Source organism: Trichoplusia ni, chromosome 3, assembly GCF_003590095.1.
Source record: "Trichoplusia ni isolate ovarian cell line Hi5 chromosome 3, tn1, whole genome shotgun sequence".
In the NCBI taxonomy this organism is placed as follows: Eukaryota; Metazoa; Arthropoda; class Insecta; order Lepidoptera; family Noctuidae; genus Trichoplusia; species Trichoplusia ni.
Window position 1 is genome coordinate 15,939,410 of NC_039480.1, and position 13,845 is coordinate 15,953,254.

A 13,845-nucleotide genomic window follows, 5' to 3' on the forward strand; every position below is an offset into this window, starting at 1 on the left:
TAATGTAAACACACGTCGTAGTCCATTAAACGATGCCAGGGTCAAGAGAAATAAATATATTCGTCGGTATCCGTTCACGAGAAGCCAAGTAAATACGTAGGAAGCAGTTTCGAGGTCCAGAAAACACGCGATGGTCAATAATAGGCAAATAAGTCGAAAATAAAACTTGGTAAACTCACGGCACAAGAAACGAACGTTGAGTGAAAAGTTTTCAAAACATATCAGTGCTGTCATGTCATTAGCAAAATAAAAATTGCGTATAAGATTAATTGAAGACCGAAAAGGCGATTCAGTTTTTTTTTAATTTTTTTTAGTTTACTTTTTATTAAATAATATTTATTAAATTATTAAAAGAATAACATTTTGAAGAAAGCAGTTACTGTAGCGGCATCTAGTAATATTTAAGGGAATATTATGCCTTAGTTGACTTGCCCTGTGGCATAGATGGCACCACTTTCCATACATTTTGTTTTCTTGTCCTCAAAGTACTGTACTGTCACCCCCATGCTCATCAGTTTGATTTGCTCGTAGATTTCTTTGACTTGCCGTATTTTGAGTTCTGCGGCCTAAATTTGTACGTTTGGTTGGTGGCATTGTTAAAAACTGAAAATAAAAAGCTCTCATATATTTTCTGTATAACCAAATTGTAATATTATGTAGTCACCAAAAGTTACCAAAAATCGATATGAAGCTGTCAACTTACCGTAATTAACAAACAAAAAACTTCTTAGTCTTTATAACAAAACAAACTTTATCAAAAACTTAGAAAGCGGTTATGGATGTGATGCCACAGATTACCACAGTTTTTTTTTTAACTGGCTTGGCTGTTCAGCCATTCGCCAATGACGCCAATGTCAAGTTAGGGAAACAGATACTACCACAGATTACTAAATAGGATATGCGAAATTTGTATAGGTTTACTATTCGTATTATTTTCAAAAAATTATAAAATAGTGCAATAGAATTTAATTAAGTAACCACGTTTCCGAACAAACTTAATAAGTAACCACGTTTCCGAACAAACGATGCTCTTTTAATATAGTCTATGGCTGTGAATGACGTTGACATTCGTAAAAAAAAAAAATGACATTCGTAACGCGCGTTTTTTAAAATATGCAAAATTAAATGTATACTTTTCAATATTTCTGAGAGATTTTCTTAATATGTTTTTCCGTAAGAACCATCCTTGGACTTCCACAAACATTTAAAAAAAAGAATTATCGAAATCGGTTCAGCCGTTCACACGTGATGCCATGACAACGCGAAACGGGTTTCATTTTTATATATATAGATCTGACTGTTGTAATTAAAAGCAGCACGCATCATTTCAGCCAAAACAGCACGACGTATTCGTGATGGCCGTGCAAGATTCAGTACAGGTACTGGGTTAACAAATCTATTGCGTGCATTACGTTCACGCTGCGATGCATTAGCTTGTGCGCGTTCATCTGCAGTCTGTGATCGTCTTAGTAATGCCACATCATTTGCATTACGCGTTCGCCGACCTATATTTGCTCGTCTGGCTGGTGGCATTTTTCCCGTATGCACATATGTTTTCGCTTAAAAATCGAAAAAAAAAATTAGAACAAAAAAAAAAACAAATTCCCAAGAAGCTGTCGCATATGATGCCATGTGAAATCATATACGGCAACTTAGAAAAGTATACATAAATTCAGGACTCACCGTTTGTATGAATGCACTGCAAATGCAATTATGTGAAAAGAAATTTATCGCTGATAATATGATTTAATCAAACCACGTCCAAAATGAATTGACGGCATGAATGACATAACAACGTGCTTGTCCTGTCAACAAAACTTCAAAAAAGTTTCTGTGAAAAAAGTTTCTATTGAATTCATTTATTACAAAAAATGTGACAAATGAGGAACCGCTCGACCGATTTTGTGCAAACTTCACATAAACCATCTACTAAATATGCCGACCAAATCCTAAGCATTTGGTTTGGATAGGTGAGCCCGTTCTTGAGTTATGGAATTACAACGAAAAGTGGCATTGATTTTTATATATATAGATACTGAATACTTTTATTTCTTAAAAATAATCGGTATTTTAACGGTATCAGATACCAGTAACCAGGTAAATCACAGAATCTTAATTCTTAGCTGACACTTAACGAAACCGAAAGTAGTTAACGTGCGTACAAAAAGAAAATAGATCTCGAATTGAAAGTAACATGACGCGTAAGTTTATTGTTTTTGTTGAGTCAATCACGGGCCGCTATCTCCTAAAGGCCGCAACTGCGTCAGGCTGTATTCCGTCACGATAAGGTCAGTGCTACAACAGACTGGTCACGTGACTGAGGGTTTCGTTTAAATAGGCTAAAAGAACAAAATTTCTATCACCTATCTATCACGATCTATGAGATACATCCTAGTGACAGACCGACAGACAGCGGAGCCTTAGTGAAAAGGTTCCATCGACCTTTCGAGTACGGAACTCTAAAATTGAATTGTTATGGTCTCTTGGTCACGTTAATATGTCTATGGAGAATATTTCTTTTATAGTTTCAACTTACTCGTATGTATAATGTGATAATATATCTTTCTATATATCTTTCCTAACCTAACCTAACCAATTTTTATGTAGGTGAATGCTCTTTACGTCACTAATTATTCGCCAATTTTTTGCGTTCGAAATTTTAACGACGGCTTTCCACTTTTTTTGTTATCTGCTTGCTCAAACGATAAATTTGATAAGGTATACGTGGTGCGACCCCGTAGAAGTTTTTCCCAACTATAAGGTATCATTGTATCGCGGGGGGTTTCACAAAAATTTAAGTCACATGCAAAAGACACTCAGACTCAAAACAAACCTTCATGGATCATAAAAATGTTTGTGCTAAGCGGGAATCGAACCCGCAAATCATGCACAGTGGGTTTGTGGCTACACCGTGTAGCGTGAACGCAGCATTTCCCGGTAACCACGTCTTAAACCTTTGTCGTGCCTCAGTGTCAAATCAACAGCGATTTCTCTTCCATACATCGTAAATAAGAAATAAGTGGGCAACGTTAGGTCTTTGGTACTGAGCTGTTATATCACAGTTAAGTAACTAGTAGCTGGTTACTGCAAAGCGTTGAGGAAGGTCCAGTATCGCATTAGCTTTATTCAGATGACTTTCACTGTTAACCAGAATTTATAACATAACGTCGACGTTTGAGTCTACAAATAAAATTATCGTGTAATTATATTATTGTAGTTAATTTTAAAAGCTTTAAAATAAAATAGTTACGATTTAAAATCAGTTTACTCACGCGTATATATAAGCACGGCCTTATTAGTTTAGGACTCAACCAGAGTCCTTAATGATTAGCTGACGCGGTCGGCGGCGGGGTCCCGATTTCATCGAAATAAAATTATGAATCCGTGTCACGAAAGTTAAATAGTTTTAATTCATTAAATTGCAGTATTCGCTAACTTACTATTCGCTGACACTAATTACTAAATTGCATTGTTTTTTTTTTAATATTTTATTACACAAAGTTTGTGGTAGGTAATTATGATGGAAGATATAAATTTAATATAAAAATAAGGTCACGTTTTTCATCAGTAGTGGCTGGCAGTACGATCAGCAATCCGAAATACAATGTGACAGTATTTTTCAGCAACATATAAGAAAAGGCTGTTGATTTGTTTTAATTTTATTATTTGCAAAGCCTCTTTCGCTATCTAATAACACAACACCAACTCATATAATTTGATTGTGTACAGTTAAATTAGAAATGTTATAAGTTAACCGACTTCTGTTTCTGATTGTACCTCGGAAATATTAGTTCGTTTGCTCACTGTGCTGGTTTTCTCACGACATCTTTTACCGAATAAGATAAACTTTATTCGGAATTTATAGGATTGTTTGGTAATTTAAAACATTCATTTTAATAATGCCTGAAAAATGATCATTTATTATATGTTTATGTTACCATATCTATTCTATATTCTGTGATTGTATTAGAATCAACGCCCCTTAACTACTAGGTATGTACCCTACCCTATGGGTCGCTGACATAATAAAGGTCTCGAGTCGAGTCTGGATAAGGCTAGCACAGGACCGTTGAAACTGGCACGAGAAAGAGGAGGCTTATGCCCAGTGCCTATGAGCAGTGGGAGGATAAAGGCTGTGGATGATGATGTATCCTAGGTATTTTAAATTAATTTAATACAGTGTACTTACGTTTTGTAGCTGAAATGATTGTTCAAAATAAATGCTCTTAATTACGTTCATGTGTTAAATTTAATTGTATATTACTTTGTTAGTATTGCAGAGGTCATTCTATTTTGTATTAGGCCTTGGTATTGTCTTTGAAACAATTCCCTTGTTTTAAAGTCCTTGACATATATAATTATAGAGAAAAGAGAATACATGCATTAATAATATAATTTAGTATTTTCTGCAGACCTATTAGATTTTAATAATTATCCTACCTATGACTTATTCATTAATTTTCTTAATCGTTGTTCTACACAAGTATTAAGCAGGCAAAGGATTTTGTAGAACCTTTATATTCCTGTAAATAGGCTTCAATGTGCATCGCATAATTTTTTAGCGAACAAATTTTGTTTCTGCAGATCAGATACAAGTTATCCAACGTACATGGCCCCAATGCCGCTATTTACTGGCCGATGAATGAATGGCAATTGGATAAAATTTGTCACTATTCGTTTTCTTTACTTTGTATCGATTTGTGATTTATTGATACCGCAGAAAAGTTGGGTAAGCCCGCCAGCTATATTACACCAATCCACTCTACAATGAAATCACACCTACGAAGTCCTTAAGCTCGGAGTATCTCAGGGCAACAACACTCAATTAAAAACAAGGAAAAAGTTTCTAAGGATAAGACAGTTTCAGCATGTATTGCTTCGCCTGTATTGTTAATAAATTAAAGTAGAATTAAGAACCCATTGAATAGTTCATGAAGTATAAGTACGCACCTGTATTCATTATTTAAATCCAAGCCTGAGACCACTGTACTTCACACAATCACGAAAAAACTCGAACTGACTTAAAGAATACCCGACTGAAACATGATTGTTTTTAATAAGGTTTTAATGTGATACACACTTTCGCTTTGATATTTATTATTACGAGAACAATGGCAGCTACATATTCGGCCAAACATTTTTGTTAGCATCAATCCTTGGTCTATATTTTGCAACACGTCCGTAAGCGTTAGATAGTAGTCCAGTTTATCAATTGTATTTGTAAACTGTTCAGTGTTTAATTTGATGAACAGATCGGTTATTTAATAGTTGTGATATCAATACTGTGGTCTGTTTGTTTTTTAATAAACCTGTCTAGTTTAGTATCGTGTTGAATCAGGTCAGTGGGTCTCGGGAGAGTTGCCTTAGAAGTTCAGCATACATAATCTTGGTATGTTTCCTTTCGAATTTAGTCAGAAATCTGGGCTTAGGACCGCTCCAAAGCTAATTTCGAAAGATTTAAACATTATGCCCAATTTGAAAACTACTCATTTTTGAAGTCGTTTATAATACCATAGGTGGAAATAAACACTAAACTGTATATATGCTTGCTTCCCACACGAGACGAGCATTCAAAACCGATCAAGTACGAGGCCTGTCGCAGTGTGATACACGGGAACACTTTAATAGATTACAGCAACACAATTAACATTAGTTGAGCTTTCGTGGTAACTTTTAGTATTTTCCTTTGGGTAGCAATAAAACGAGTAAATAACATATAAGTGTCAAAACTAATTAATTTGGGCTTTGGGTTAAGTTGGGTTTTCCTTTTACCTTTTTTTTCATTAAATTTGTCAAAATTTTAATTGTTAGTGCCGATGACCTGAATCAGGCCTCAACAAACGCCGGTATACAAAACGGACGCTTGTTTTCACATTTCGAACACAATGTGGTTCGGGAAGTGAACCATAGTCAATCGATTTCATTCGATTCGATGACTGATTACTTTCCTTTAAAACATCGATGATCATTTAGTAGGAAGAGATATTTTTAGAACAATATCGATTGAAAATGTTGTCTGTATAATCATTGAAGTTAAAAGTAGCTTAGGAACTGTCCTTGAGATAATTCAAGTTTTGGAAAACATTGTAGTTCTTCAAAGGTCGAGCAGCGTGCAAAATAATTGCAATTATATGTTTAAAAGCACATTGTACAGCAAATATTAACTTGAAATTCTTCGACTACTTAATAGACGGTTAATTATAATTATTTATTGTGGATAACAATAACAGCGCTGCGCATCAGAATTGCTAAAACCCTTTCAGCATTTAAACAATAATTTTAAAATGGTGTTAAAATGATATGTAATTATCGGCTTCAAATAAGCAATTATTGTTTTATAGCACTCGTAATTATAAATCATTGAATTCTACCAAACATCCGGCATTTAGCGATGACCCCTTAATAACAAATGAGTATTTAAGTAAACCTAAAAAAAGGTTCTATTCAGACAGGTTTTATTGGCAATCTTCGTTTCGAAATGTTTTAATTGAAACATAATGTAGATAAATATTGAGCTATTAATTATGTATGGTTTTATTGAGGCAATCACGTTAATCATAATTTTAATTTGCCTAAAATGTTAGAATGGCATCCAATGGCCTAAAGTGACAGAATTTTGTAGTTTCCTGAAACTATGATACGAACATCGCAGACTTTAGTGTTCGCCGCACCATACCATAGACCTTTACAAAAGCAGTAGTACACAGATGAAACTGCAAGTCACAGAGAGTAATTAAACACAAGCAAGTCAAGCATTTATTCAAGTCTATGGCATAATACCTGTCATAATAGTTTACTATTCGCTGTCTAATTCTCGAGAAACAAATTAAAGTAAAGAAATAGCAAATATTGTGTAAGAATGGAGATTATTAATGTGCGCTTTCTAGAACAATTATTGTGTCTAGATGCACGGCGCTAGAATGTAAGGTAGAAAGGCAATATGTGCATATTGAAATACTTTGTTTGGTTAGTCTAATATGAGCTAAATTATTCATGTCTAGAATTGCTGAAATCAGTAATTTTTTTTGTAATGATTATCATATAGAAGTGTAGGTAAATGGTTTGGTAAATTGTTAAGCACAGTAGTTTGAGAAATTTTGGCAATTAAGAAGTTGAGTTAGTTAAGAATTTGTGTTATTAAATTACATATTGTGGTAAGGTATCCTTATTGTAAAAAAGTTTTTGGAACCTTCATGGACTTTCTTGGGGGACGAAGCGGATGCCTCTTAATTCTTAAATCGATAGACGTTTCATGGTAATTCGTTGCAATTCTTTGTGTAAGGCACCTGTTTTCATATTGATACTTTTGTTTCCATTATTATCTCGAATTTCATTGTGAATTTTCATTGCTTTGTGAGAATATTCTCAGTGGTGTCACAAAATGTTGTATACTTTATTTAACTGTATAAATAACGTTGGTAATCGAGTAACGCTAAATACTGTTACGAATGATTTTTCTATGTAAGTACCACGGCCACTACCAGCAACAAAAAAAAAAACGAATTTCATCCTAGCATTGGACAATCTACCATCTACAAACTAAGACATCGAAATTATTTATGTTCGAAGTTTGCTGTTTTAGATTTTAAAGGTTTTATATTAAATTAAAAAGAAATACATTTTAAATATTAGCCAATTTCACTTTTCAAAATTTGTACATTTATTCACAATGACCAGGAATTTTCACAGGTATATATCCAATAACTTGCCTTTCTGCAATATTCTTTTTACGTCATACACTATCTGTTATCAACCGTCTCACAACAAAACAACACCCTATTTTTTATCTACAATTGAGATATTTTAAGAACGATATATTTGCGTGCCTTTAAACAATAATCATTATAATTAGAGCCATATCCAACACTAGCTATGGTTTTGCCGACCGATAAGTGTAATCGACTTTACTTTCACCGGCACACAATATTGTTGCTTAAGATAAAAACGTGTGGGTGTGCTACAAACCGTTTTATGACATGTTTTAAAATGCAAAACAATTATATTTTAGTCTATCTGTCGTATGTTTGTAAATCTTGTGGTCACACCAACGTTACAGGTATCTATTTTTAAAACGTGTCTTTATGTATTTTCAACAGACCAACAGACCAAGAGAATTCCTCGGCAATTTGTTTTTTTTTTAAGTTTGTGAGTTACCCCAGAACTTCGGACTGGATGAACCGATATTGTTGATTAATTTAACCTAAAATGACTGTTGTTTAGTCCCATAAATTTCATTAAGTTTAAGTCAGTAGTTTTTAATATGTCGGTTGCTTGTTTTGTTGTTATTTTTTTTATTGAACTTTACGAATGGGGATATCATTTGTATTAAAACCTCTAACATGCTAAAACAATCAACATTTTTGAATAATTAAATTGATTGATGACAGACACTCCACCGACAATAGGGATGACGTCAATTTTTTTTGCAGTGTCCGTCTTGTAGTTTTTTGTATAATAATGGATACGTATTTTTTAATTTGTCCCGCAAACATAAATTGACCAAATTACAGTGAATGAAACTTACGCGTGACGTCACGATTGTGTATAAATTTTACCATATCGTTACGTCACAAGCCCCCTCTCCTAAACTTTAAAACAGTTAATCTTTGTCAATTCTAGTTTTACTGAAAAAGGAAAAAATATGTGTCTAATACCTTTCAATTATCTAACTGAGGGACTAATGAAATTTTTTCTTTTTATACCCAGTCGTCATCCTTATTGTTTCGTGTCTAACGAAAAACCCTTTTGTTGATAACAGTAGAATATTAGTATGTTCGGTACTACAATGCAGTACTTCCAAAAATTGAGCAAACGGCCCTGATATTAAGCAATTAAGTTACCTTCTCCTTTGAGAGGACAAATATTCTCCAAGCAGGTAAACTATAACAACTTTCATTAAGTGTCAAAATTATGAAAAGTTTGTAACCTGCTATTTAATTTTTAATTCACCACTTAATCATATAATCGTTACAATGCTCGTAAAAATCATCAATAATTACAAACAAAACAAGCATGATTCTTATGTTAAATTGTATACCACAAAGACTCACTTTGATCGCTCATTACTGGTTACTTGGCGCAGTAATTGATTCATTACAAACCAAAGTAAATGATTGCTTGTCCTTCAATCATATTTAAACGATCACGTTTAAATGCAAGTTATTTGTTGGTAAAATGTGCTTTAATAACACAAATACTTCTAATTAGGAGAGAATGGTCATGCAAATATTATAAGTCATCATTATCATCAGCCCGTATTCGTCCATTACTGGACATACTCCTCCCCAATTGCACCCCATCGAGATCTATGATCCTGCTGTAGTCATCTTGCGCAGGTCACCACTCCACCGTGCCTGATGATGTCCTACACTACATTTGCCCAGACCTAGGTTATAACATGTAAAAAAGAAAATGTTTTTGTTTCTAGTAGGCCGTAAACAGGCCCGCGGTCGGTGAATGAAGGATTGCAACGCATTGCCATACACCGACACAAAAACGCGGATGACGTAGCACGGCGGTTCAGGTTTAGTCAGGAGTCTGACACAACCCATTCCCTCCCCCGACAAAAAAAGGCCTAAAACAGGCACTTAAGAAACAAAGCTAAGCTACGTTTAATGGAGTGGATTTATTACCGTTCATGAAGATTATGAATCACAAGAAATCTAATAACCAGTAAATAATCGTGAGGTATGATAATACAATATTAAATTCAATAGTAACACAGTAGTTTCAGCAAAAGGTCAGTTCATACACCATATCATATTCATATTTTTTTAATTCTTGCTTAAATAAATATGTCAATATTATTTCAAATGTATTGATTTCCTCTTGATTTCCTCGTATACAAGGTAATCAAAATGACAGGCATTGATTGATATGTGATATTAGATCCCTGAAGACAAAAAAGTATTTTATTGATACTGCTATCTGACTGTTAGTTATCGTGCGCGACAGACTCACGATACTGAAAGTTCAAAACAAATCTGTCGGTTTACTAATAAATTTGTTGGAAGATGATAAATAATGGTTAGGATTATTTATACAAATTTATTTATTGCCTACCAACAAATTTATGACCGTAACAATTGTTGCTAAGCGTCGATATTTATTTTTAGTTTTAGCAACAACAGAAATTCGTCATCAATTATTTGTCTTGTTGAGACAGCTTGACGGGCTGACAGTGGGACACAGAGAGAAGCCTTACTAACAGCCTCACACTTACAAAGACACCCTAAAAATGACATCAAAGGCCACATTGACATTTAGCATGCCCTGCGCATGACTGACAGAATACTGCTCATAACACTGAACATATATTTAAATCTAAAAATCTACTTACTGTACCCTGCATTTATATTTACGAAGTAGCTAAGTTTGTTAAATACCACAGTAATCTTTTCACTTTTAACGATAATACATTTAAACGTAAAACAAACCACCTTCCTTTAAAAATGCCTGTGCCTAAGCTTGAACTATTTAGAAAAAGCTGTGCTTATATGGCACCTTTAATATATAATTCTCTTCCAAAAGGAATGACTGATCTGCCATATAAAAAGTTTTGTTTTACCTTGAAAAAATGGTTAATTGAGGAGAGCTTCTATAGTCTCAAAGAGTTCTTAAATAAGAGCACATGTCGATTTGGTGCTAAATCTGTACTAAATTTCTAACTCGTCAATGTGTTTTTCTTTTTTTCCTTTCTCCTAATATGTTTGTAACTAGTTTTTAAGTTAATATTATTTTGTATACCCTTCATTAGGGTGAAATATGTATATGTGCTATACCTACAATAACATAACATCTTTTGTTCCACCATATTTCAAACAAATAAATGATTTATTATTATTATTATTATTATTATAACATTACAAACTCGAAGAAGCTTATAGAAAAATATTACTTATAAGCTTTAGCGATCATATTATGATGAATCACTCAAATGTATGAAAATCAAATTTTTCGACGATGCTCTGACGTTCAATGCATTGAGCGTTTTAGTGATTTGGTCAGTATTAGTGACACAAATGACACGTGTCTTGATGCACACCAAATATTGGCACACCTAGATGCATGTTAAACATTCAACACAATTTCATTACGAAATAATCGATGTGTAAGTGACTAATATAAAAGAAGATGTAGGTAAATTGTATGCATAACCAACAAAAGTATGTTAAGTGCTGCGGTAGTAACAGTGCTTATTTTGTATAAACAATGAAAAAACGAACAACTCCCGCACTTCCCGAAGTTTAAAAGGTGAATTACACTATATTATTACCATATATTTGTATTATTTTACTGCTTTGCTTTTATTGCTTTAGATGCATTGATTTCGCCGTTTCCTTGTGATATATTACATAATATATTTTAATCACATGCACAAAGATACTCACACATAACTCGGAACAAACATTCGTGAATCACACGAATGCTTGTCTTACTCGGGGATCGAAACCGCAACAAGAAGCGGACAGTTGTACGTGGTACACGGGATAACGTCGTTTACATACATACTAGGAAATTCAGAATTACAGGATCAATCAAAAGAATTCATAAAACGATAATATATTAAATACAAAACTATGTGTATGCGTACATATGTGTGAAATTTAGTATGGATGTAGCGAAGACCCTGGATTAAGAAATAGGCTTTTATTCAACTTAGTTAAATTAAGGTAATGTTTAAGCAGCTATAGCCTACGTCCATTTGTTTGAATAAAATAAATAAATAAATAAATGCGGACAACATCACATACATTGATCTGAACCCAAAGTAAGTTGCTAAAGCACTTGTGTTATGGAATTCAGATACAACGAAGGTACCACAAACACCCAGACCCGAGACAATTTAGAAATAAGATTTTTTACATTGACCCGACCGGGGATCGAACCCGGGACCTCAGAGCTAGCGAAACCTTGAAACCGGTGCGTACGCCACTCGACCAGGGAGGTTTTCATTTATTTACAAACATAATTTCACTTATTCCCAAACGAATCTTTATTTAAGAAAAATTCAATTGACTAGTAACCTAGAAACTAAAACGTTACACACTCTGAACTTTTACAATTAATTTAGTGGAAACAACGAAATGAATTACGCGATACGCGCAGATAAAAGCAACGAATAAGGAAGGGCTGTACCATTTGTAATGAGATTATCATGTTAATGCGTAGATATAGAGCATTAAACACGATGTGAATTACTCGTGATGCAAGTGCCCATCAAAACGATTGACGTGCTCCAGATTATGCAAAACATTGTGTTACAATGTGCATATTATCATACACCATTAACAACACTATCATAACTAAGTCTACTAATATTCAAAATATTATTTCACTTGTAGAAGCATGACAGAGTTCCGTGTAGAGCGGCATCTCGTACAGTACTGGAGGTATCTCTTCTCCAGAACGGCAATAAAATTATCTTTTTTGGTATTTATACAGCTTCCCGTTCTATAATTGAAATATAATAAAAGAACTGTTTAAGAAAAAGAAGACGTTGTGTTAAATAACCGGTCAAGTGCGAGTCGCACTGACGACCCTTAGGGTTAAGTCTAATAAGCTAAAGAAAACTTATTTATTTATTTATAGGTAATTTATTTATTTAATTATCACACTAATCTACCATCGGTTGAATATGGCTTGGGTGACAAATGTGACGGCAATAACCATTGCTTGGATTATCTTTTAAGTTACCCCTAAAAATAATCCATTCGACCATGTGTTCTACCTCTGTACTCTACTAATTGATGAGGTACGTAATAAAAAATTATATATTTCCACATGGTCGAGTTTAGAATACACAACAGTAATTTCAGCGCTAGATAAAAACGCATTTCCGCCGCTTTGTTTATGCACCTGTATAGGTATTCACGTAATTGACAATTAACTCTTAATGTTTAATTACATTGTACTCGAAATGATAGGCAGAAGGTCGATAATTATGTAACACGCCGTGGAACAATAACTTTTTGTCAGGTGGACCAGGTGGTGACACATTTTGTTTAATTGCTCTTTAAGGGTATTAGTCAGTAGAAGGAGGTGGTATTCGTAATGATATGACTGCGAATTCATCGCACACTCTCCAACGAGTCAGAATTTTGGTGACTTGCGAAAGCATTGATAGGACTGTGCGTAAGTTTTTGAAAGTAGTATCGAACTGTATCGTATTATTTTACATTAAAATCATTATAGAACTTACCATTATTTTTTTCCGTTTTCAATCCGTAATTGTTATCATCTATCATGTTATCACGATTAGTAGAGTCATTTTGTCTATGAACAATTTGTTCAGGAACTTCTAAAGTATCACTCCATTTAGGAACGTCATTTTTCCATCGGCCGTTGACGTCATTGTACTGACTAGTGATGTCTGCGAAGAGCACCGGCGGGGCGGACCACTGCACGAACCACTGATGCGACACCGCCATCGCTTACGTCACACGCTAAAACTCTATAAACTATATTAAACACTATAACTGGAACTTGTCTCTCCTAAGGCGGTTTTCACTGACCGATCTCGACGCGGCTCTCCGCATCGCAGAAATACGTTAGCGCAAGCACACCGGTTGAGTTTGTCTGTCGGTGCGGTGTGATCGCGCCCTTTCCATAAGAGCACGTTCTGCCCCCCACGGAGCAGCTTTCGCGATTTGGACACATGAGTGACTTCTGCATTTCATTGGAGGACCTGGGATACATCACGATTGCTTGCGAAATGTTTTAAATTAACGACCCATGAGAGGCTAGGATTGCTAAATATGTAAGTACATACTGTACGAGTAATACAGAAACTTTGGCACATCAATTTATATTATGAGTCCGTCGTGACTTGTTGCCGGGACTGCA

The 13,845-nt window shown here is 34.4% G+C and overlaps 1 protein-coding gene across 1 annotated transcript in view; it reads right to left on the reverse strand.

The window, feature by feature from the left end:
- Positions 1 to 13,759, reverse strand: part of LOC113508725 — a 27,420-nt gene extending 13,661 nt beyond the window's left edge. The window contains exon 1 of the mRNA XM_026891809.1: positions 13,202 to 13,759. Within this exon, the coding sequence (XP_026747610.1) occupies positions 13,202 to 13,430 (229 nt within the window). The 5' untranslated portion in view covers positions 13,431 to 13,759. The remainder of the gene's footprint in view (positions 1 to 13,201) is intronic.
- Between the last annotated feature and the right edge of the window lie 86 nt (positions 13,760 to 13,845).